General features: G+C 53.1%; 1 protein-coding gene across 3 annotated transcripts in view; it reads left to right on the top strand.

Annotated features, from left to right (window-relative positions):
* MGAT5B (mannosyl (alpha-1,6-)-glycoprotein beta-1,6-N-acetyl-glucosaminyltransferase, isozyme B) overlaps window positions 1-23,071 on the top strand; it is a 67,990-nt gene that overhangs the window by 29,786 nt on the left and 15,133 nt on the right. Inside the window, exons 9-12 of one of the 3 annotated variants that reach the window (XM_018063721.1) lie at window positions 14,906-15,037; window positions 16,374-16,507; window positions 20,871-21,001; window positions 21,431-21,436. In XM_018063721.1, the coding sequence (XP_017919210.1) occupies window positions 14,906-15,037; window positions 16,374-16,507; window positions 20,871-21,001; window positions 21,431-21,436 (403 nt within the window). Of the gene's footprint in view, window positions 1-14,905; window positions 15,038-16,373; window positions 16,508-20,870; window positions 21,002-21,427; window positions 21,437-23,071 lie in introns of all 3 variants that reach the window. The other 2 variants (XM_018063720.1, XM_018063723.1) reach the window with 2 other exon arrangements.

Raw genomic sequence — 23,071 nt, 5'->3', positions numbered from 1 at the left:
ACTGACTTTTCTTCATCAGCCCATGAACTTACTCACAGGTGGTTTAAAAATGTAATTCCTGTCTAGAGCCTGACCACCACCTGGATGGTCTGTTAGTTCTAGATGTCTCTCTCTCTTTTCCTTTTTTAATGGGCATTTTGTCCTGGCCACAAATGCTGATGCTTTGTAGCAGAGAAGCGATGGAGAGAGGAGGATGCTGGCGGGGACCAAGCCATCGACAATACTTGGTTGACAGGGCCCGGGGAGCACTGGCCTTGGGCAGCTACTCAGAGTGAGTGACTCAGAGTCTGCCAGTGACTCAGGTTGTCAGAGAGGGTCAGGGGAGAAGGAGGCTGAGACTGGCGTGTGCTGTGAGGCTACCAAATGACCTAGTAGTTTGAAGGTTTTCATCACCATGGCTTGAAATTCATCCCTCTAGTGGCTTGAAATTCATCCCTCTAGAATCATCCTTTTTTAAGTTGATGCGCTTGTCTCCAGTAGGCTTAGGAAAGATGGAAAGTGTCTTCAGAGAGGAACAGCGCATGTAAGTGTGGATGTGGAAGATGGTCTGCTCTGTAGGGGGAGAAGGTGACAGGGCCTGACAAAGGGGCTGCATGGTTGTGGCAGCATTTGGAAACACATCCCAGGTCAGGAGCAGCGAGTTCTGGGGGAGGAGGTGCTACTTCGAAACAGCAGCTCCGCCCTGCCTGGTTGAATCACCTGAGTGGGAATGAGCTAGGTTGGGAGCTGTCCCGGAGGCTGGTGCTGAACTGTCAAACTAGCTACCCAGCGATGGGAGCAGGAACCAGCCGCACGTCCCCCATGCTGGCTCTCACCCTGTGGCATCTTATTGTCAGACAAGCTGTTTCCATTGTGCGGGCCACTTCAGAGCTGGGTGTGCCCTCTTGCTGCCCGCCAGCGCACACTGCTGCTCACCCTCTGAACAGAGAGCTGGGGAGACACATCTACACTGTGGAGCAGAACACTGCAGAAGCAGCTGACATTTGCAAGTAGTGAAAAGAGGCATCTCTTCCTGGCCTCAAAGCTTCCTACGGGAAACTCAGATGGGACGAGGGAAGAGGAAGAGGAAAGAGAAAAGGGACCCAAGGTGCAGGAAGTCAGAGAAATCTCAGACAACTTAGGATAGCACAGCCAGTGCTGTGGGAAGCCAGACCTGCCTCAGGCAGAGCAGTAAACAAGGGTTTGGGGACCCTTGTCCCCAGGTCACCAGAGACCCCAAGATGCAGTGGGAAGAATCCTGGGGGTGGGGACTGTCCATAGCCTGCATCTCAGGCTCTGCCACACGCAAGTCCCCTGCAAGTGTGGAGCATCCTTCTATCAACACCGCCAGCACCTGGCTCCACCTCTAGGTTAGATGAATTCATATTCATCAGCATTAGCTGGACCCCTCCCTTCTGACTGTGCATCTTCTGGGGCCAAGGAGATGAGAACGTCCTTTCCTAACTGCTCCCTCGGGGAATGGGAAGGCTCCCTGCATGGTGACAGCCCAGCATCACACTTAGCCATCTTTGCGTGAGAGAGCAGCTATTTGACAAGTCTCCCTAAGAAGCAGAAATTTAAAAAACATTTTATTCATTTGTTTTATTATTTAGTTTTGGCTGTGCTGGGTCTTCGCTGCTGCGCGTGGGCTTTCTCTAGTTGCAGCGAGCAGGGGCTGCTCTCTCGTTGCAATGCATGGGCTTCTCACCGTGGTAGTTTTTCTTGTTGCGGAGCATGGGCTCTAGGGTGCCCAGGCTTCAGTCATTGTGGCATGTGGGCTCAGTGGCTGTGACACACAGGCTCTAGAGCACAAGCTCAATGGTCCTGGCTCATGGGCTTAGTTGCTCTGCGGTATGTGGTTCTTCCCAGGCCAGGGATTGAGCACACGTCTCCTGTACTGGCATGTGGCTTCTTTACCACTGAGCCACCAGGGAAGCCCAAGAGGCAGGGCTTTCAACCCGGTTGTTCTGTTCAGCCCCTGCTGGGATGTCTCCTCTTCCAACCTCGACCCTGAGTCCTTACCTTCCCAGGGTACTTCCTCTTCCTCTGGCCACTCACTGGGGCCCGCTGAGCCTGTGATCAGTGAGGTTGCTGATGTCCATCACAGGGCCAGAGCAGTGAAGATGGGGGTCACTGCACTTGGGCAGTCCCAAAAGTGAGGCTCTTGTGAAATACACCTGAAGTAGACCCCTGCTGCCATTTCTTTCACTGCACATGTGCATCCTCACGTATGCATGCATGCCCCTGTGCACAACCACATAGGTACACCCTTGTATGTATGCGCACCCCTGTGTGAAGATGCATGCCTCCACACACTTGCAAACACACACCCTTGCACATGGACATACACATACCCCTACGTATGATATTCAGCCCATGGCACACTTGTGCATATCCATGCGCACAAGTACACGCCCATGCACACAACCCCCACGCACACAACCCCCACAGAGGATCCATATTTTCCACATCCACCAATGTGTCACCCATGCAGATCTGAAACTCCCTGGAGCAGGAGCTCTAGACAGAGGTCGCCCCATCTCCACTTTGCAGTTTGCTAAGCTGGCAGGCCCAAGGCAATGCCCAGACAGCTCTGCCCTGGGCACCCTGTGGGGTGTAGCTGCCACAAAGGCTCTTGCTCAGATGGGGCAGAATTGTGTAAACAGCTTGGCCACCCAAGAGAAAAGTCTCAGGAAGGTTTTCTCTAAATCTGATACCAGGTACAATTTAAGATAACTGGAAGAATAAAAATTTAAAAAAGAAAACCTCCTTCCCCAGGAGACATAGTACAGTTATGTCTATAATATTAACAGCCTCCGCTGTGTTGAAATTCATTTCAGGTAAGAATTCTTAACCCTGGCTGTAGTGGAACTGCCTTGGAAACTTACCGGCCTTCAGGTGTTTTGGTGTCTTTGATTTAATTGGTCTGGGGTGGGGCCGAGTATCAAGGTTTCAAAGCTTCCCCGGGTGATCTATGATCTAATGAGCAGTGATGGTTGGGAATTAGAAAAGTTGAGGTTGTGGTTTTCGACATCGCATCCCTCACCTCCCAGTCTGTTTAGCAGGATAGCTATGCGGTTAAGATACTGCAGTGTGTGAATGGTTACTGAAGAACAGGCCTGGGGTAGGGGCTCAGCGCCTTAGAGGATTTGTGGAAAGATGTGTGAATTCCTCCTGAGCCTGCCTTTGCACACTTGAAAGCACCCATGTTATCCCTTGGCTGCAGGGCAGGGGCCGAGTGGAGGAGGCAGCCCAAGGAGGTAACCCCCAGAGGTGGCCCGGGTAGTAGCGCCTCTTGTACCCCTCCTGGGACATTGTGCGAACCTGCTGACATGGAATGTATTGGGTTGGCCAAACAGTTCCTTGGTGGTTTTCCGTAACATTGTATGGAAAATCCTGAATCAACTTTTTGGCCAGCCCAATACTTCATGCAACACCCTCTCTTGGATGTTCTTTTTCATGGTGACAGTTGCTGGTTGGGCCTAGCCTATGAGCTCCCCAAACTCATTCTCTGCCGGAACCACCCGAATGCTACATACACGCAGGCCTTTCCTTGAGTGGACGTTAACATACAGAGGTGATTTAGTTTGCTAGAGTTGCTGTAACGAACTACCACAGGTTGGGAGGTTTAAACAACTGAAGCGGGTGTTCTCCCGCTTCCGGATGCTGGCAGTCTGAGATCATGGTGTTGGTAGGGTTGGTTGGTTCGGAGGCTTTGAGCTTCTGTTGGTTGTCGGTGACCTTTCGTGTTTGCTGGCTTGTGGAAACATCAGCTGCATCGTTGTCTTCTTCTGCACGTGGCATGCTCTCTGTGCACATGTCTGGGTTCAGTGTCCAGCTTCGTATAAGGACACCAGTCATATGCGATCAGGACCTATACTAATGACCTCATTTCAACTTGGTCACCTTTGTAAGAATCCTACCTCCAACTAAGGTCCCATTCTGAGGTTCTGGGGTTAGGAGTCCAACATATGTTTGGTGGGGGGACAACAAGGCAACCTGTAGCAAGATGGTGACGGTTTGAGCCTAGAAAGGGGTCACAGGCAGAGAGGTCACTGAATGCAGGCATGGTGCTGCCGTGGGTTCTGCGGGAGGTGGGATCATCCGGGGGTCTCGTCTCCCAGCCTGGCAGGGCCATCCTGCACAGGAGGCACCAGGGTCTTGTGAAACTAGGTCAGCAGGATGTGCAGATAATCCAAATTCTGAGAGTCACGGCTCGGCTCCTGCCGTAGAAACATCTCCCTGGGCCAGCGAAACGCCCCGCGTGGGGAAGGCAGCAGGATGAGGACGCTGCCCATACATTTGTTGCAGTTTATTCACAGATGTTCGCAGCAGATGTCTTGGTCACTGACTCGACAACGAGGCTGGACAGACGAGCCCGTTTTCTCTGCTCCTTGTGTTTTGGTGTTTTAATTAACCGATGCGCTGGCGTGATGTTTGGGGCAGTGCACGGCATCCACATCTGGTTTTGCTTCCGCAAGATGTTTCTGGGGTGATAGTGGTGGCGGCGGCACTGCGTGGGGACAGCGGGCTCGGGGACAGCGGGCTCTGATCAGACTGCAGCTCGGAGATGTCAGGCAGTCCTGCCCGTGTCCTGCACATGCGGCGGCAGGAGACATGATGCCAGAGCCCCTGTTGGCTGCATCTGAGATGTCCCCAGGGATGTCTGGGTCCATGGTGGGCGTTTTAAAATGAAGCCTTTCCCCTTCCCGCCTGCCCAGGATCAGCTGTGCTCATCCATTTTATTTGCATAATTTCAAGCATCATTAATAGTACATGGCATGAGGAAAAATGACTGAGCTCTTCCTCCCTCCATGAGTGAAATTGGGTTTAGTAGAAAATTAGTTGACTTAACTGGCAAATGATGAAAGCTTGAGAGGAGAATGTTTAAATAAGGAGGGTGAGGAGGGGAGACTCTTGGCTGTCAAGAACTGGCCCTGGTGGAAATTGATCTCTTGGCCTTTCTGTTTGCTCAATGTTTGTTCAAGGGAAATAGTGGGGAGGGTCCCTGGAGAATGACAAAGGCAAGGACCACATCCTGTCCTTTGTACTCAGCCCAGCTTAACCAAGCTGAAGCCAGTAAACCCTCTAAGCTGCCAGTCCCGGCAGGCCTCAGGGTTGTTTTTTGATTTTTGTTTTTTAATATTTACTTATTTGGCTGCACTGGATCTTGGTTGCAGCATGCTAACTTGGTTGTAGCATGTGGGATCTAGTTCCCCGACCAGGAATTGAACCCAGGCACCCTGCATTGGGAGCTCAGAGTCAGCCACTGGACCACCAGGGAAGTCCCTGTCAGTTCAGTTCAGTTGCTCAGTCGTGTCGTGACTCCACGGACTGCAGCACGCCAGGCTTCCCTGTCCATCACCAACTCCCGGAGTTTACTCAAACTCACGTCCATCGAGTCAGTGATGCCATCCAACCATCTCATCTTCTGTTGTCCCCTTCTCCTCCTGCCTTCAATCTTTCCTAGCATCAGGGTCTTTTCCAAGGAGTCAGTTCTTTGCATCAGGTGGCCAAAGTATTGGAGTTTCAGCTTCAGCCTCAGTCCTTCAAGTGAATATTCAGGACTGATTTGCTTTAGGAAGTCCCTGTGAGCATGTTTAAATGCTGGTGTGAAGGAGCCAGAAAAGGGAGTTGTTGAAGCTCTAGGAGGAAAGATATTATCATGAACCGTGGCCCAGAGGGTGGCCCCCAGGAGGAAGGGGAAGAGAGCAGGATGTAGTGGGGCTGCCAATGGGGTTACAGGGATGGGGCCTTCCCATTGATGCTTTTTATTTTATCTTTTAGAACATTCTCTTGTTCCGGATGCTCTGGGTCTTCGTGGCTGCGTGTGGGCTTTCCATAGTTGCAACCAGCGGGGGCTGCTCTCTAGTTGCGGAGCCTGGGCTTCTCATTTCAGTGGCTTCTCCTGATGCACAGCGTGGGTTCTAGGATGTGCGGGCTTCCGTAGTTGCAGTGTGTGGGCTCAGTAGCTGCAGGGTGCAGGCTTCAGTAGTTGTGGCTCACTGGCCTAGTTAGTCCGCAGGCTACTGGAATCTTCCCAGACTAGGGATTGAACCCATGTCCCCTGCACAGGCAAGTGGATTCTTACCACTGTGTCACAAGGAACTCCTTATTTTATCTTTGATATAGGAGGAATGAGCATCTTCTGGGAGTGAGGTGGAGGGGGCAGGAGGTGTAAGGAGAGTAAACGAGACTGGAACACCCTGAAGGCTGCCCTGGACTTCTAATGTGTTAACCCTTCCCCAAAGCCCTTGAACCAAATATGGCAGAAATCTGATGACTTGACGAGGCTGGGAAGTGTCAGTACAGATATTCATCATGTCATCGTACTTTTTCTATAACTTTCTGGATGCTTGAAATATTTGATTGTTCAATTAGAACAGGGGAGGAAGAGCCATGTCCAGCTTCTGCTTGGCACTTAGCAGACCCTGTACACAGTGGTTCTTTCTCCTCCACCTCTTCCTAGAGGAGGCATGAGAGGCAAATGGCTAATTTACAATAAAATACTCCTTCCCCTCTCCCTTCTGTTTGTTTTTGGCCACACCACGTGGCTTGTGGGATCTTAGCTCCCAGACCAGGGATCAAACTGTGCCCCCTGCACTGGAAGTTAGGAGTCCTAACCACTGGATCCCCAGAGAATTCCTGCTTCTCCCTTCTTTTGCCTGCCTTCTCCTTGTCCAAGGAGGTCTTTTAATCTGTGTAGCGGGATCATGTTCAGCACAGCTGGATACCACAGAAGGTGGGAGACCTCTGCTGCTGGGGGCCCAGAGCCTCCCTGGTCCCCAGCCTTCATCCCTCCTGGGGATCCAGGAGAGACGATTCCCTGCTCCTCCCACTCCATGCTGCTCCAAGCCTCAAAGAGTGGGAGTTTGTTTCTTGCTAATCAAGGCCCCTAAGTCTTGACCTCACGGATGTAGTGGCCAAGGCACCTTTTCCAGCTTTGGTCTGGTCCACACTGGGGCTGGGAGGTTGCAAGAGAAGAGTGATTTAAAAGAAATCACAGGTTCTTAGGAAAGGTTCATGCAACCCAGTGGGTTGGGGAGAACTTGGGGGGAGTCAGAGAAGAAAGGAAGAGGAGGGCTGGCTTCTGCAGGCTTTTGAAGGAAGAGTAAGGAGGTGGGGTTTGTTCTGGGGGAGGGGAGGAACGCATCAGTACACCTTCAAACCTCAGGAGCCGTGGGCTCTCATAAAGGAAAGGGGGTAGCCTGAGCAGAAGGTCTTGTCCCATGGCAGCAGGAGAGGAGGGAGGCAGATGGTGGGATGAACTTCCTGGAGACTGACATGCCCCCCACGGGAGGGATAAAACTCTGCTGCTCCCAGCTCAGGTCGGGGTCAGGGTTGGCCTGGGGCTTTTCTATTCCCGGTGAAGCTCGCAGAAGACAGAATGGTATGAATAACCTCTAGCGCTCCTTCTAACCTCCCCAAAATCATCAAAGGGCTCTGGTAAAGAGAAGACTTTTCTTGGAACCAGACTGTTGTTTCCTGGGCTGTTCTGGAATGGACTCAGATCCCCGCACGGTGGCTGGCACTCCAGGGCTGTGTCTTTAACCCACATCCCCCACAAGGCTTGTTCCAATGTGGCTGAGAGCAGGGTCTCACCTTATCTTTGTTTCCTCTATGGGTTGTTTCTCCACAAGGGTCTGTGGGCTCCCCAGGTAGCACTGATGGTAAAGAACCTCCCTGCCCAGACAGGAGATGCAGGTTCAATCCCTGGGTCGGGAACATCCCCTGGAGGAGGGCATGGCAACCCACTCCAGTATTCTTGTCTGGAGAATCCCGTGGACAGAGGAGCCTGGTCGGCTACGGTCCATAGAGTCTCAAAGAGTCGGACACGACTGAGGCGACTTAGCCACGCAGCACGCATAGAACAGAAAAAGCACCTAGGATGTGAGAATCCCCAGAAAAACTGAAAATCAACATCCCAATGGCAGGCCCCACCAGACAGCAAAGAGGCGGCCCCTCTGGGACCAGCCTGGCCATCAGGAGCCAGAATAGACCTTGGTGATCCAAACCTGCACCTGGGCCCAAGAGCCGCCTTCACGGAAAGCCTGGCTTGGCGAGAGGAGCCTGGATTCCTGCTCAGCACTCACGCGCATGGTTACATAAATGGGAAGGAGGCAGGGGACAGCCAGAGGGATGCGTTCTTGGCACCGCAGCCCCCGGGAGCTGGAGGAATGAGTCTGTGGTTTCAGCCACCTCTCCTGGGAGTGGCAGCCCTATTCTTAGCCCTGAGTTTGCTTACTAGGAAGGAACGCTGGGAAAGAAAGCGTTGGCTTTGGACCATAGGCCCGGTGCGGGCCACCCAGTTCCCTTTCAGCATCCTCCCGCCTGTACTTCCTTTGGGCTTTGGCTAAAGCGTGGCTGGAGTCAGCTCTGATCTGCTTTTCCTTTCCCGCTTCCTCTGAGCCGTGACTCCACTGGGGACCTGGCCATTCTCTTCAGCTGTGATCCCTGACCCTCCGAGGGCACTGTCTTGTCAGCAGACAGAAGCTGTGGGTGGACCCATCATGAGGGCATCATAAGGCCGCTTTTGTCGGGCTCAGGAAGGTCAGCCCACGCCGGGCAAGAGAGGAAAACCTGCCAGGAGAACGTAATTCCTTCCTCGTTAGTGATGCTGACCTGCCTTCCGCAGCAGCTTGTTAGATGCCCAGTTGACTTTCTGCGTTGCTTCTTTGTATTCCTTCTGTTCTGGGGAAGGGGCGACAGGCGCTTTAACAATGGACCTTGGGAGAACGACAAGGTCGATGCCGTAGTGCTCAGGGGATGGGCACTGGCTGGCATCAGAGCGCTAGTGGACCCTGGAGGAGACAGAGGTCCAGGGTTGCCCAGCCAGGTGCTCCCAGTAATGAGATGGATCCAGGGAAGCTGAAGTTACCCTGTTCTCTTAGCTCTTGAAGGCAAAGATCTTTGAGCACTTTGTAAGGATGCTTTTTAATTAGGTCCTTCCCACACAAAGACAGACAGGGAGAGAGAATAGTCTGTTCCAGAATTTGAGAGCTACCTGGAGAGCTCATTTCCAGCCACAGACCAAGTACAGGGAGACATAAACCCGAAGAATTTTTAGCCTTGGAGGGACCGTGGAGATTTGTCCGTGTATCACAGAATGGGAGTGGAGGTGCACACCGTAGCGCCTCTGTGTCTCTGCAAGGCAACCCAGCAAATTCGTGCTGGAGCTCACGCCCAGGGATCCTCTTCACTGTTAGAACTTGGCACTTTTTTCTTTTTTTGGTACATGGGAAGAAACAACATAAATTCAAAACTTACAGATAAGGGTTAGTGCTATCACTCAACTCTTTTAAAAATTTATGCATAGAACTCAGCCTTTTGATTCCTAGCTGGGAGTTATTACTTTTTTTTCTTCTATTGGGCATGGGTTGTATTTTTTCTTCTCTACCTTGTTGCATCCTACCTTTTGATCTTTTTTCTTTTTAAAAATATGTATTTATTTGACTGCACGGCTCTTAGTTTTGACACTTGGACTCTCTGATCTTTGTTGCGGCATGTGGGTTCCAGTCCCCTGACCAGGGACTAAGCCCCGTCCCCTGCATTGGGAGCGTGAAGTCTTAACCGCTGGACCACCAGGGAAGTCCCACCATCTTTTGATCTTTTGGCCAAGAGTGGCTAATACATCCTGCTCTGCCTGTTTGCTGACCCTCTCCATTGTTGGGGGAGCTTTCCTGGTGGCTCAGTTGGTAAAGAATCTACCTGTAATGTAGGAGACACGAGTTGGATTCCTGGCTCAGGAAGATCCCCTGGAAAAGGAAATGACAACCCGCTCCAGTATTCTTGCCTGGGAAATCCCATGGACAGAGGAGCCTGGCGGGCTATAGTCCTTGGGGATGCCAAGAGTCGAAAACAACTAAGCGACTAACACTTCCTTCCATTGTGGGGGGCCCTGTAGAAGATGGGACAGGCGTGCCTCTGGGAGAGAGAGTGCTGGGCGTGTGTTTGTGGGGCTGTACATGGGCATTGTGAGTGTGGATAATCTCGTTTTGGGTTTTTAGAAAACTTTTAGTAAAATACATATAAAGTTTACCCATCTTAACCACGTGCAGTTCAGTGACATTAGATACAGTCACACAGTTGTACAACCATCACCACCATACACCTCCAGAGCTCTTTCATCTTCCCAGACTGAAACTGTCCCCACGAAACCCTGACTCCCCATCACCCCTCCCCCCGAGGTTGGCTTTCATGGATGGATTAGTCTGGGTTGGGAACATGGACCAGATGACCGGGTGACCGGTACAAGGACCATGTCCCTAGATCACCCCTCCCCCATCCCCTTCGTCTGCATTGAGACTCCCACTCAGGTGGCCTGGGAACATTTGGAAATTCATTGCAACTGCCGGGTTTGGCAATTCCACAGAAACTTCCCAAGCGCTGGGGGTGGTCGTGAGCAGGCGGACGGGGGCTGCTAGGTGGGTGTGTCTGAAGTCCCTTCATGCTGAGATGCTGCTTGATCCCGTCTCAACAGTGCCGTGGGGGTGGGGAGGCTTCCCGAGCCCCTCCTGATGCAGCTCTGGGTAAGAGTTGGAAGAGAAATGAACTTGACATTGGAATTATGGGACTGTCTGGACAGGGGCCTTTTGGGGAGTCAGTGCATAAGATGGAATTGTACAGCTGAGCTTCCCTGGGCACCTTTGGCTGAAGGTTGTCAGGAGAGTGTTTTACAATTCATGTTGCTGTTCCAACCAACCGTTTAGCTTAAAATTGCCCATAAAAGTGAACTTAAATTACAAGTAATAGAACCATAGCCCCCTCTCTCCTTGACTGACCCTCTCAGCTCTTCTCTGGATGAGCTCAGATTCCTCCTGACGAGAGTAATGAGGAAACTGCAGACGCACCTCCGGCGCAGTCGCTGTAAATTGAAAATCTTTGTTTTCTGTGGCTGCAGGGATGGTGGGGCTCCTCGTTAACTCCCCCTGGGAAGGGGGCCTGCTGTCTCTGGGCTGATTTGTCTCTCCTCCTCTTCTTCCTGCCATGATGTCCTTTGGAGACCCATGGGGCCACTTGTGTCCAGTACAGACCAGGAGGTCTTGATAAACCTCAGAGATGCCCACATGAGCCCTGGGCTCCTCTCGCTCACCCATCCCTTCTCTCCTAACATGCTTTTCTTGATATTTTCAACCTTTAAAACAGTTCTTTCTGGGGGAGGGGGGCGTTCACTGGGTTCGTTGCTTTGTTAATTCATTCATGAACCTGATACTTATTGGGTCAGATCCTGTCCCAGCTCTGTGCTTTCAAAGGTAATCTAGCCCTACACTGGGGGGGTGGGGGCAAGTTGTGAGGAGGTGACTCAGGGCAGTGCAGAGGGATGGTAGAGAGGGCAGTGAGATGCTGGGGCAGGGGTATCAAAGGAGAAGGGCTTCCCACTCTGTCCAGAGGTCCAAGGAAGGCTTCCTGGAGGAGGAAAATGAAAGTCACTCAGTCCTGTCCGACTCTTTGCAACACCATGGACTATACAGTCCATGGAATTCTCCAGGCCAGAGTACTGGAGTGGCCAGCTTTTCCCTTCTCCAGGGGATCTTCCCAACCCAGGAATCAAACCAGGGTTTCCTGCACTGCAGGCAGATTCTTTACCAGCTGAGCTACCAGGGTAGCCCTCCTGGAGGAGGAGGCAAGCATTGCGTCAAGGAGCAGGAGGCGAGAAGGCTGTGAAAAGGCTCAGCTGCAACCAGGGGTGACTGACCAGGCTGGCACTGTGGAAAGATCTCTCCGTAAAAGAGTCAGGCAAGGCTAGAGGGAGGCAGAAGAGAAGTGAAATGATTTCAAGATTCTAGCTGAAACACGACTGGGGCCTTAGATGAGGGGGGTGTGTGTGTGTTGGGGTGGGAGTCAGGAGTTTCCAGACTTGGCAATTCAGAAGGTGAAACTGATGACTGAGGTCATAATAATCAGTGGAACTTTCACTCTCCTTGTCTCCCTCGATCTTATCAGGAACCTGGTGAGGTAGGCATTTTTTTGTCTTTTGCTGATGAAAAAAATGAAATTCCTAGAGGCTATGATTCCTCCAAGGTTAGCAACAAAACTGGGACTGGGGCCAATCTCTGCCGGTAGCCTGCAGCTCCAGTTTCAGGATGTCACCGTGGACTGACGACACACCGCTGTGCTGTCTGATGCCCAGTGAGCCTGGGGAGAAAGGAGGGCGCGGCCGGTGGGAGTGTGGGTGCTGGCGCCTACTGCCTGGGTTCCAACCCCAGCTCTCCTCCACCCTGGCTCTGTGCTCCTGGGTAAACCTGTTTCTTAATCTGTAAAGAGGGGAGCAGGTTAGGAATGGGTCTGATCTCATAGGGTAGTTGTCCAGATGAAAGGGATTGATGAGTTGATGAGTTGATGAGTTGAAAGCATGTAGAATGGTGCCTGTGTTCAGAATGGTAGCCACAAAGGTGAGGGGGATGATGACAGAGGCTCTGGAACACCAGTGTGGCATCATCTTCCCTGGAGAGGACCCTGACCTGTCCATCGGGCCTCCCAGTGGCCCTGGTGTCTGGGGCTGGGGCCAGGGTTGAGACAACCAAAGGGAGCCCCCCGTGACTTTGTGGTTCCATTCATGGCTACAGAGGGACATGTTGCCTGGTAACCAGCCAGAAAGGCAGCGTGGGGAAATCATGTGACTGGTGCAGGTAGCAACAACTAGACCCACCTACAGTTTATATTTTCAGAATCGTCTTCATTTTTCCCAGACCCAGATTCCATGAGGGAGGAGCAGCCACCCCCTTCCTCAGTTCTGCAAAAGGCGTCATCACTGTCTTTCTATTTGAGGTTCTCAATTGAGTGAAGGCAGTGGGGAGGGGGACCAGGGTCTGTCCTCAACCCAGAGCTTCTATAACCCAGGACAACAATGATGCTCCATCTGACTGGAGGAGTTTGGGGGTGTGTGTGTGTGAGAGACAGCCATCCTTGAAAGAAAACAGGATCCCACAGAGTAGAATATAAAACCTGCCTGACACTTAAAAAATACCGCCAGATATTTCATAAAGTCTCCAGGTTATGGGAGCTGCTTCCTGTGATAGCGCCAGACCTCTGAGGTCTAGACTTTCTGAGTACTTCAACAAAAAAGCTGAAGAGGCGGGCCCTGCCTTAGAAGTCCTGGCTTTGAGAATCCTGCCTATGGCAGTCTGGTTGGATAGAGGGATCACTGGAGATTGGATGGGTGGGGAGTAGGGGAGCTTGGCCAGTTTTAAGTTTAAAGATAAGGAACTGCTGTGCAAAATAGTTGAGCATTATCTATTAAATTTAACAATTACTCCTGGATAAATACCTGAGAGCTTCAGAATTTTTATTTCTGATTCTATACCCCCCCAAAATTCCTGCACATTTACATCAAGAGGTGTATGTATAAGGATATTTATATTGACAGTGGGCAACAGGAGCAAAAATCAGGAAACAATCCATCTGCCTTTCCACTGAATGAATAAACTATGGCATAGTCACACACACACAAGAGAAATGGGGAGAAAACGGTTATAAGATTTTTGCACTCCCCTCTCCCCACTTAGCAGCAAAGGTTCTCACACTTGGGCCACTAGTGTGGGGAGGCTGAGTGAGGCTGGGGTGTACTGGCTGGTGGGGAGCAGTACAGAGACACCCCCCTCTGTCTTGCTACCCTTCTCTGCTGGCACAGGCCAACCCCTGATGCCTTGATCCTCATCTCTCAAAGCTTCCCTTGACATCATTCCATCATGGCTTGTCATCAGATTGTCATAAGCATCGCTGAAAAGGCTGCGTTAGGGCAGTTTGCTCTGGGGGACGGTGCATCCAGAGCCTCTGTTGGTGTGTTGCTGAGTGTGAGCAGGAGAGTGCAGAGGCGTCCAGGTGCTGCTTTTCCGCCTGCTTGAATTGTCTCAAGGAGCCCAAGATATGACCCAGGGAACAGATGATAATCATGGCCCCTGTGCCGGGTGGATCCTTGCAGGGACTCACTGGGAGGGAGGTCTCACGGATGCCTTCCAGCATCTGGACCACGAATCCAAGGGAGGCAGGAATCAGGGGGAGGTGAGAGGTTGCTGGGGGCCCCCCAAAAGGAGGGCTTCCCTGGGGGCCGACACTACTCCCTGCCGGGCTCAGCCACTCAGTACAGACTTACTGAGTCACTGATCTAAAAACCCCATCATCCTTGTAGGGGGTGTGTAGGCAGGCTTAGCAGGGGCTCCCGGAGGGTGGGCAGGGGTGAGAAGGACAAAGTTCATGCTGGCACTGTGGGGGCCAGGCAGGGGCCACTAAGCATGACTCCAGGGAGGTGAACCTGGGAGAAGAGGGGCCATGTCCTCCAGGCTCCAGTGTGATGACCCAGAGACTCTGAACTGGGTCACCAGAGGCAGCCCTGTCCCAGAGGAAAACGTGCCAGTAAGTGGCCCAGCAGGCAGGTTCCCCCATGGGCCAGGGCTGGGCTTCTCTGTGGCCAGGAGCCAGTCAGCAGAGCAGGATTATATCTTCTTGGACTTGGGGTTGGGGGCCTTCCAGCTCCAAACAAATGCTGAAGCTGTGCTGAGGACCTTTGCTGGTGTACATGGCACTTTGTGACTGTCCGCACCCTCTCTGGGTGGACACAGCTCTGTGGGGATCAGGTTTGTGCAAATTAACAGAAGGTTCTCTTCCTTCTGGCAGGTAGCCAAGGCCAGGTGCAGGCTTGGCAAGGTAGCCTAGGCCGGATTTCAGTCCCATTTGCCCCTCGTTGGAGGCTCTTGTGCAGTGAGAAACCTATGCAACTGTACATGGAGGCCCAGCTGGCTTCCTCTTCAAGAGTCTGCCAGGATTCATGCACTGACCTCACTTTCCTATACAGTGTCCCCGCCTCCCCATTTTATTCTGGGCTGTAGGAACCAAGGCGAGGTCCAGATCCCCCAAACACAAGGCTGGATGAGAAAGTGGGTCTGTGGGTCCTTCTTAGGGCTCAGACTCTGAAGGGTTCTTCTCTCAGTAACTTAGGGGTGCCGCCAGGCCGGGGGAACTGCCCGCTCACCATGCCCCTGCCGTTCGACCTCATCTACACCGACTACCACGGCCTGCAGCAGATGAAGCAGCACATGGGACTCTCCTTCAGGAAGTACCGGTGAGAGGGCAGCGGGAGGGTGGCGCCTGCCCACTGGCCCCCAAGGCGGGGGTGACGCTGCCCGGGTTCCAGGGTGGAGCGAAGGCTCACCTCCCACCCACCCCCTACACCCGCCACCTTCCTTCCCAGACAACTCTGCCTCCTGGCTTCGGCTGACTCGGATGACAATTAATAAACCACAGCCAGGCGCTCCAGGGCCTCTCTGCTGCTGGGTAGGCTGGGGGTGCGGAGGGGATGAGGTCAGAGCTGACCCCGTTGGAGAGGGCAGAGGAACAGCAGGGAGTGGTGGGGGAACACGGCACAAGGCCGGGCATGAGCCCTGTGTGTGAGGACCCAGCAGCCCCCTCCCCACCCCCTCCTCCGTCAGGCCCCTTCTTGGGCGGGAGGAAGGCCAGTGCCGTCACTCCATCTCTCTGCAGCCAGCAGGATATGGGGTTTAATTTAGCACAGAGAGCCCTGCTATTTATTACGTGTGCTCCAGTCTCATTGACTGTCCCACATGATTTTATTAGGAAAAAAAGTGACAGGCAGCGTTATTGCTTTTATTATTAATGCGTGTTCTCCGTGCACTGGGGGCCTTCTCCTCCCAACCCCGCCCCTTCTCTGGGGTGGGGAGGAGTGCTGACCTCAGCAGTCCAGACACTTCTGGGTCGCCTGGAAGGACTCTGGGTGGGGGAGTGCCTTGGAGGGGCGTCTGAGACCCCACAGTTTTCTTTAGGTGCCCATTCCCGGGGTGGCCGAGATGCAGGGAGAGGTTCTGGGCTCTGGCCTCAGGGTGGGACAGAGCCCCCACCAGCTGGAAGGCCCACCAGCAGTGGCCGTTCTTGCAGAGGAGACTTTGAGGCACGCGGTAGCTGGTTCCCTGGGGCCCTTCTCTTCGGCATCTCAGTCCAGAGAGGCCAGACACTTCCTGGGAGCGGCAGGCTCCTGGGCAGGGGGGCTGTGGACTCCCTGCTCACGGAAGTGCAATTGCGCAGGTGAATCCTGGGCAATGGGGAGGGGCCGCATTCCAGGAAGGGCCTCCCTTTCTAGGCTCCCTTGGGGCAGCTGTAAAACTAATAGTTTCTGAGTTAGTGGTCCATGGTTCATGTAAGACTCTGAGATGGTTCGGCGGTTGTTATCCCCCTTTGATCGATGGGAAAGCTGACCCAGAGAGGTTAAGGCACTTGCCTGTGGTCATGCAGCCAGCTAGTGTCTGAGCCCAAGCCCTGACCACACATCACACTACCATGACCAGCCACCTTAGGGTTCCAGAGCCCACGGCTGGGGCCACCCCAGCCCAGGGAGACACCAGGAGATTGGTGACCCGGGTTCCTGGGGTGCGGGGTGGGGGCAGGTGCCGCATCCGGGTCATTGACACCTTTGGGACCGAACCTGCGTACAACCACGAAGAATACGCCACGCTGCATGGCTACCGGACCAACTGGGGCTACTGGAACCTCAACCCCAAGCAGTTCATGACCATGTTCCGTGAGTGTCCAGCCGCCCCATGGAGTGGGGCGGGATGGGTGGGGCCTCTCCCAGGGGTGGGGAGGAGGCAGGCCCGTTCTGTCCTCTCCTTTCTTCCTTTTGGGGTCTGTGTGAGGATAGAGATGCATCCAACCATCGGCCTTGGCTAAGAAAGCCTTGATCCCCTCTCTGCAAAGGTGTGAACCACAAAGGAAGCCTCTGGTGGTGTGTGTGGGGGGGAGGGGCGGCCTGGGGTGGGGGTGGGGCGGCGTGGTGGTCTTTTCAACACGTGGAGGATGCGGCCTTTGTCCTCCTGGAGCACGGCTTGCTCTCAGAGAGCAGCTGAGCACAGGGTTTCCAGACCAAACAAGATTCTGTGGCCTTCCAGAGACATTCCAAAGTGATGGAGACCTAATGAGTGGTGAGGGGCAGCGCAGCGAGGCTTTCTAAGCAGAGGAAGCAGATGTAGTGAAGACGGACATGGAAAGAACGGAAGGTTCTGGAAATTCAAGTGTTCCAGGAGGCTCCAAAACTGAGGATGATGAGAAGTCAGGCTGTGGGTGGGAGCTGGAGCCGCTTCAGGCAAGGGAGGCCATTTGAGCTGAGCTTTCGAGATTTTTTAATAAGACTTTAAAATGTGTACGCACTGACCTCCGCTCTTCCATGCAGCATGCTGAAAATAATTTAACCTTTTCTTGACAACTCAGGGTCAACGCTCTATCTCTCTGGCGTGAAGCCTGCCCTGCGGGGCTGGCAGAGGCGTGCAGAGCCATGTCCCCTGCCAAGTGGCCCCTTGTCCTGTCACTGTGTGATGTGGCGCTTTTTCTCCTAGTTGGGAGGCTGTCAGCTGTCACTTTTAATCATTGTTAGGCTATCTGCCTCCCATGGCATCTTGCATGTCTAATTGGCGGCTCTTTGAAGGCTGTGGGTCAGAAAGTCAGACAAGCATCCTCATCAGGATTGTCTCTAAGTTAAGAGTGACTTTGGTTCCAAGCAGGGTCCCGAGGAATTTGCTTATAAGTAAAGTAGCTGATCTTTACTCAGCCCGTCAAGTGACTGCATCCCTTCTGGGTGTTTAGTGACTTCTTTTATGTTACTCTTTAGGTTCTAGGCTGCATTAGAGGTAGATGAGATTTTTGAATAATACACAAGCTTGATTTGGAGAAGGAAATGGCAACCCACTCCATCCAGTATTCTTGCCTGGGAAAGCCCATGGTTAAAGGAGTCTGGCAGGCTGCAGTCTATGAGGTCACAAGAGGCGGACATGACTGAGTGACCAGACCACCCCCAACGGCTTGATTGGGAAGGTGGGAAGTTTCCTTGGAACCCAGATGAGGAAACTGAGGCCCAGAGAGGTGGAATGTCCTGTCTGAAGTCATATGGGTGCCAGACTCCCTCCCAGGGCCCATCGCAGGGTTGTATGAGGCTTCTCCATGAGAAGAGTGACTGTCCTAACAGGTCATCGGGTGGCAATGAGCTCCCAGCCGAGAGATTGGAGTGGGCTGGGTGGGTAGTGGTGGTGATGCTCTAGACTATAGCAATAGCCTGTGTGACAGCAGAGAGGAAAAACATGAAAAACACAGGATCTGAAGCAGAGCGGTGGGTCTTTAGCAAAGATTCCTAAGTTTATACTGGATATGGTAATTTGAGAGTCACTGTAGGTTCCTGAGCTAGGGAATGTCATGAAGACTTTTTGTTGTTGTTGTTGTCATGCCCTGTAGCTTGTGCTTTGCTTGTGGGATCTTAGTTCCCCAACCAGGGCAAACTCCTACTCATCCTCCAAAACCCCATGTAAAATGTCTCTTCTACTAATCTCTTTCACTAATCACCTTATCTATTCCAGGCAGAATGTGTTTATAACTCTTAAACCTAATTCTGTTAAAGCATATATTGAAATATGAGTTGTTTGCTTATCCATTTATTTTCACTGATAGATTAGGAAACACTCAAAAAGGAGCCACTGACTGATTTAGCTCTATTTCCCTGGAGCCTAGCGAGGTCTTCAGAAAATGTTAATTGATTGAATAAATTAAAGAAAGAGAACAAAACACAAACTTGCCTGTCTTAATGATATCCTAAGTCCAGGAAGGAATTCATGAGCAGACCTCTTTCCACATCTAGCTGATTGATTTACCCAAAGAGCAACTGGGAGGCTGGCTGCCTCTCCCCCCCTTGCCCCGCCCCCAGGAGCTCTTTTTCATGGTCCCTGTTATTTTAATTGGTTGCAGTACTTCCCTGTCCCATGTCTACTAGTTTAGCTAATTTTTCTAAACCTGTCACTTCTCGTGGAGTTGGCGGAATGAGATTTTCTTGAAAATGGGAGAAAATGGCGAGCAGGAGAGAGGCCTGGTTGCAGCCCCAGCTGGAGCCAGAGAGTAGCTACAGAGGCAGGGGTGGGGCTAGGTAGGGAAACTGAGTCAGGGAGAAGAGTCTGTCTGCCCTCCTGGGGCTTCTCCCCCACCTGGGCAGAGCCTCCTGAGACAGGAGAGCTTCCTGAGCTCTGAGCATCACAGAAACAACTCCTGGCCTTCAGCCCCTTCCAATCCCTCCTCCCCCCACCGCCAGCCCCAAGCCTCTGAAACCCTAGTGTGTGCTTAGCCGCTCAGTCGTACCTGACTCTTTGCGACCCCATGGACAATGGAGACTGGCGGGCTACAGTCCATGGGGATTCTCCAGCCAAGAATACTGGAGAGAGCTGCCATGCCACCTCCCAGGGGATCTTCCCCAACCCAGGGACTGAACCCAGGTCTCCCGCATTGTAGGTGGATTCTTTACCATCTGAGCCACCAGGGAAGCCCAAGAATATTGGAGTGGGTAGCCTATCCTTTCTCCAGGGGATCTTCCCGACCCAGGGATCAAACCAGGGTCTCCTGCATTGCAAGCGGATTCTTTACCAGCTGAGCCACCAGGGAAGGCCAGAGGGGAGATCATTTTTTTTGCAGCCAGCAAAGACTTGTCCTTACAATGGTCAGATTTTCACACTCTAGAGTCCATGAACTTTCTGGATAGAAAACCACCGCCTCTTCTAAGATGCACCAGATATTAAGAATTTTGTGGGTATTGAGGGGGTTGGGTAGACATACTATGTCAAATCTACACATTTGATTAAAGTATACATCCCAAGACTCCCCTGGGAGTCCAGTGGTTAAGACTCCATGCTTCCACCGCAAGGTGTGTGGCTTCGATCCCTGGTGGAGGAACCAAGATCACACAGGCCAGGTGGCACGGCCAAAAGGAAAAAAAAACAATTACAGAAATGCTAAGATGTGAAAAACGTGCATCTGAAATGAAGAAAGGGGGTGTTTGGCCTCAGGGTTGTTCTGGGAAATCAAGGCCATATGGCTGCTGCCAACCTATTTCCCACATGCAACCTCTCCCACAGGGAAGGTAGAGTAGATGTAATTGGGTTCTATAGGCATTCTGCTCGAGGTCCTTTGCATGGAAAGGAGAGACCATGGTCCTTGCAGATGGATGGCACCTGTGCCCACTCCTTTAGCTGGCCGCAGCTGCCAAGTCGCTTCAGTCGTGTCCGACTCTGTGTGACCCCATAGACAGTAGCCCACCAGGCTCCCCCGTCCCTGGGATTCTCCAGGCAAGAGTACTGGAGTGGGGTGCCATTGCCTTCTCCAGCCAGCCGCGGCAGACAGAGCTAATCAGTGATATGCCTGGAGCCTGCCGAGGAACTGGAGACGCAGCTGAAGGGCACATCCTGACCCTGGTGCTCTGGGTTCTGGGAAGCGAGTCAGGGTGCGAATCCGCATTTTGCTGGAGACCTAAGCACGGCAGACAGGCCCTCAAAGGGAGCGCACTCAGACCCCAGAGAAGGCTCTTGGGAGGAGAGGAGGTGACGTGCGAGTGGGGCCCTGGAGCGGAATACTCTCATCATGGAAAAGGGCGGTGGGCGCTTAAGCGAAGGGCAGGGGCAGAAGCTTGCAGGTGTGAACGCGAAGATGGGTCCGCGCATGCGTGAACCAGCCGGACTAGGTGCTCCCAAGGGCCGGGGACACAGACAGCTCCGGCCCTCTTAGATTCTGACAGTAACACACGAACAAATCAGTATGCACTGTCATGTCTGATCAGTGAGTTCTGGGGCAAAAGATAAGGCAGGGAAAGGAGACGGAGAGGGGCTGGGGTCAGGAAAGACCTCTTAGCAGGGCCCTGTGAGCACAGACCTGCATGGAGAGAGAGTGGGGAGGCGGTGAGAGATGCCGCGGAAGGGGGCCAGGGCCCTGATGGATGGATGCTCTCCCCACCGCCCAACCCAAACCGCACCCCTTACCTCCTGCCCCCTTCCACTTCCCTGCCAAACGGGTGTCCCCTCCAATGGGGCCAGTCCCGGGTAGACCAGAGCATGTCCCTTCCTGACCTCGTGATCTGGCTGCAGCTCACACCCCGGACAACTCCTTCATGGGCTTCGTGTCTGAGGAGCTCAATGAGACAGAAAAGCAGCTCATCAAAGATGGCAAGGCCAGCAACATGGCGGTGGTGTACGGCAAGGAGGCGAGTATCTGGAAGGTGAGACCCGCCGGCCCCCAGATCCCATCACCAACCCTCGGCCCCCAGGAACTTCCCACCCCCCAGCCCTGGACGGTGGAAACGGCCCCCACTAGTGGTCAGAAAAGAACTGCCGTTGGAAACACCGGCCTGGGACTCCTGCCTCACTCCCCTTCCTGCCCCCACTCTTTGCAACAAATTCAAACGGCTTCATCCCCCACCCTCGCTCGGGTAGATACACAAACACTCTAACCCACCAAAGGGGTTTAGGCTACATGTGGGGATTCTGGGGGTGGGAGGCAGGGGAGAAATAAGAGAGGACCAGGGATTGGAACCCCAGCTTCAGGACAAAGTCCCTGCGAGAAGCACCGCCTGTGTGGGACGTTACCGCTCACCTGGCCACTAACCTGTTCTCTCTCTTTTCTCTCTGCCCCGCTGGCAACGAAGCAGCTCCAGGTATGGTGACTGCTGCATGTTCCTTCCACCTCCTGCTGCTCCCTGCTCTCCACAGGGTCTCGCCTACGGATGCTCTCAAGTTGGGCTTTCTGGGCTTGGTAGCACCTGGGGATGGACCAGACCAAGGTGGGAGGAGGGTGATGGGGACATCGGGGTCTCAGGTGGGCTCTTTCTGGGGCCTGGAGGTCAGGGTCCAGCTCGGAGTGGAACAGAGCAGCTCCTAGGATGGACAGTTGACCTAAGACAGGTGACATGAGGTTAAAGGTTAATAATAAAGATGCTCATCGTGAGGACCATCGGGCAGCCCCCATACCCCGTGTCAAGCTGTCACATGGCCATCTTGGTTAAAGATTCTCACGCTGTATGGATTAGGTCCAGCTGTCAAAGAAAAGCCCTGACTAACCTTGACTGACACAAGAGGGAAGTGTGTCCTCCTTCCTGTTGACAAGCCCTGGAGCTGTCAGTGTCGGGTTGACCCCTGGGGCTCTTCTCCCCTGGTTGACTCGCTGCGTTTAGTTCCCATCTGCAGTCTTGCTTCGTGGTTTAAGATGACCACGGAGTGCAGTTATTACATCTGCCCTTCAGCGGGTGGTGCGGGGTTGGGGGCTTTGGAGGAAGAGGAGGAGGAAGGCCAGGTTTGGCATATCTCCTGAAGGTTACACACAGCTCTGCACCATATGGCCCGGTGGCTAGGTCTCAGTCACGTGGCCACAGCCAGAGTTAGGGGACATTGGAAGTAGGTGTGTTCTAGCCATGTGTGCCCAGCTTAGCCCTGGAGTTCTGAGACTGAGTAAGGGGGAGAATTAAGGGACATCTCATGATCTGTGCCAAGACAACCCTCTGAGGTTGCAGCCATGGTTAATACTCATCCAGCCAGAGCTTACTGTTGCCAGGTACTCACATATATTTTCTTATCTGACCATCAACTGTGAGGTTAGTGTGACCAACTAGTTAAGTGGGCAGGGCTGGGATTAGAACCCACATCTAACTCTAGGGCCAGGACTCTTAATATCCTCCTTGGTTATGACACCTTGGATGGTGGCAGAGAGAAGCTCTGGAGGCTGGACTAAGGCTCCAAGCCCTGGCTGAGACATCAGTGCCCACCATGGAGTGTGGGGACAGAACCAAGGGGCCATTTTCATATGATGCCAGACAAGCTGGCGGCCAGGATGCCTGGGGCGCTGGGTAAGGGAGTGAGCACAGACAGTGTCTGCTTGTGCCAGAGAACACTGTTCAGAGACTGCCCCAAGAGAATGAGAGGTCATGAGCTCTGGGAAGAGAACCGTTTTATCTTGGGCTCAGGAGCTTCTGGGATAGCCAGGAGCAATGCTGTACAGCAAGAGACCTCAAAGAAGCTGCTTCCAAAAAAAGATATCTTTGCTCTGGTCTTTGTGACCAAAGGCAGGCAGAGGCGGCCGGGTGAAGAAAGGAACGGCAGCAGCATCCTGGGACAGATGCCATCCGCAGTTCAGGGGACCAGGTGGCAGAGAGGCGGAGAAGGAAGGAGAAGGCGCGGTTGTCACATTCTTAGGGGAGCGGCAGCCAGGATCAGGGCGAGGGTCTGATGACTTTTGTGTCGAGGAGGTTTGTCTTATCCTGGGTCCCCAGAGCTGGAGGCTAAGGCTTAGATACTGC

This window comes from Capra hircus, chromosome 19 (assembly GCF_001704415.2).
Source record: "Capra hircus breed San Clemente chromosome 19, ASM170441v1, whole genome shotgun sequence".
Lineage (NCBI taxonomy): Eukaryota > Metazoa > Chordata > Mammalia > Artiodactyla > Bovidae > Capra > Capra hircus.
Note: the sequence above shows the minus strand (reverse complement) of the source record. Positions and strands in the feature narration are given on the sequence as shown.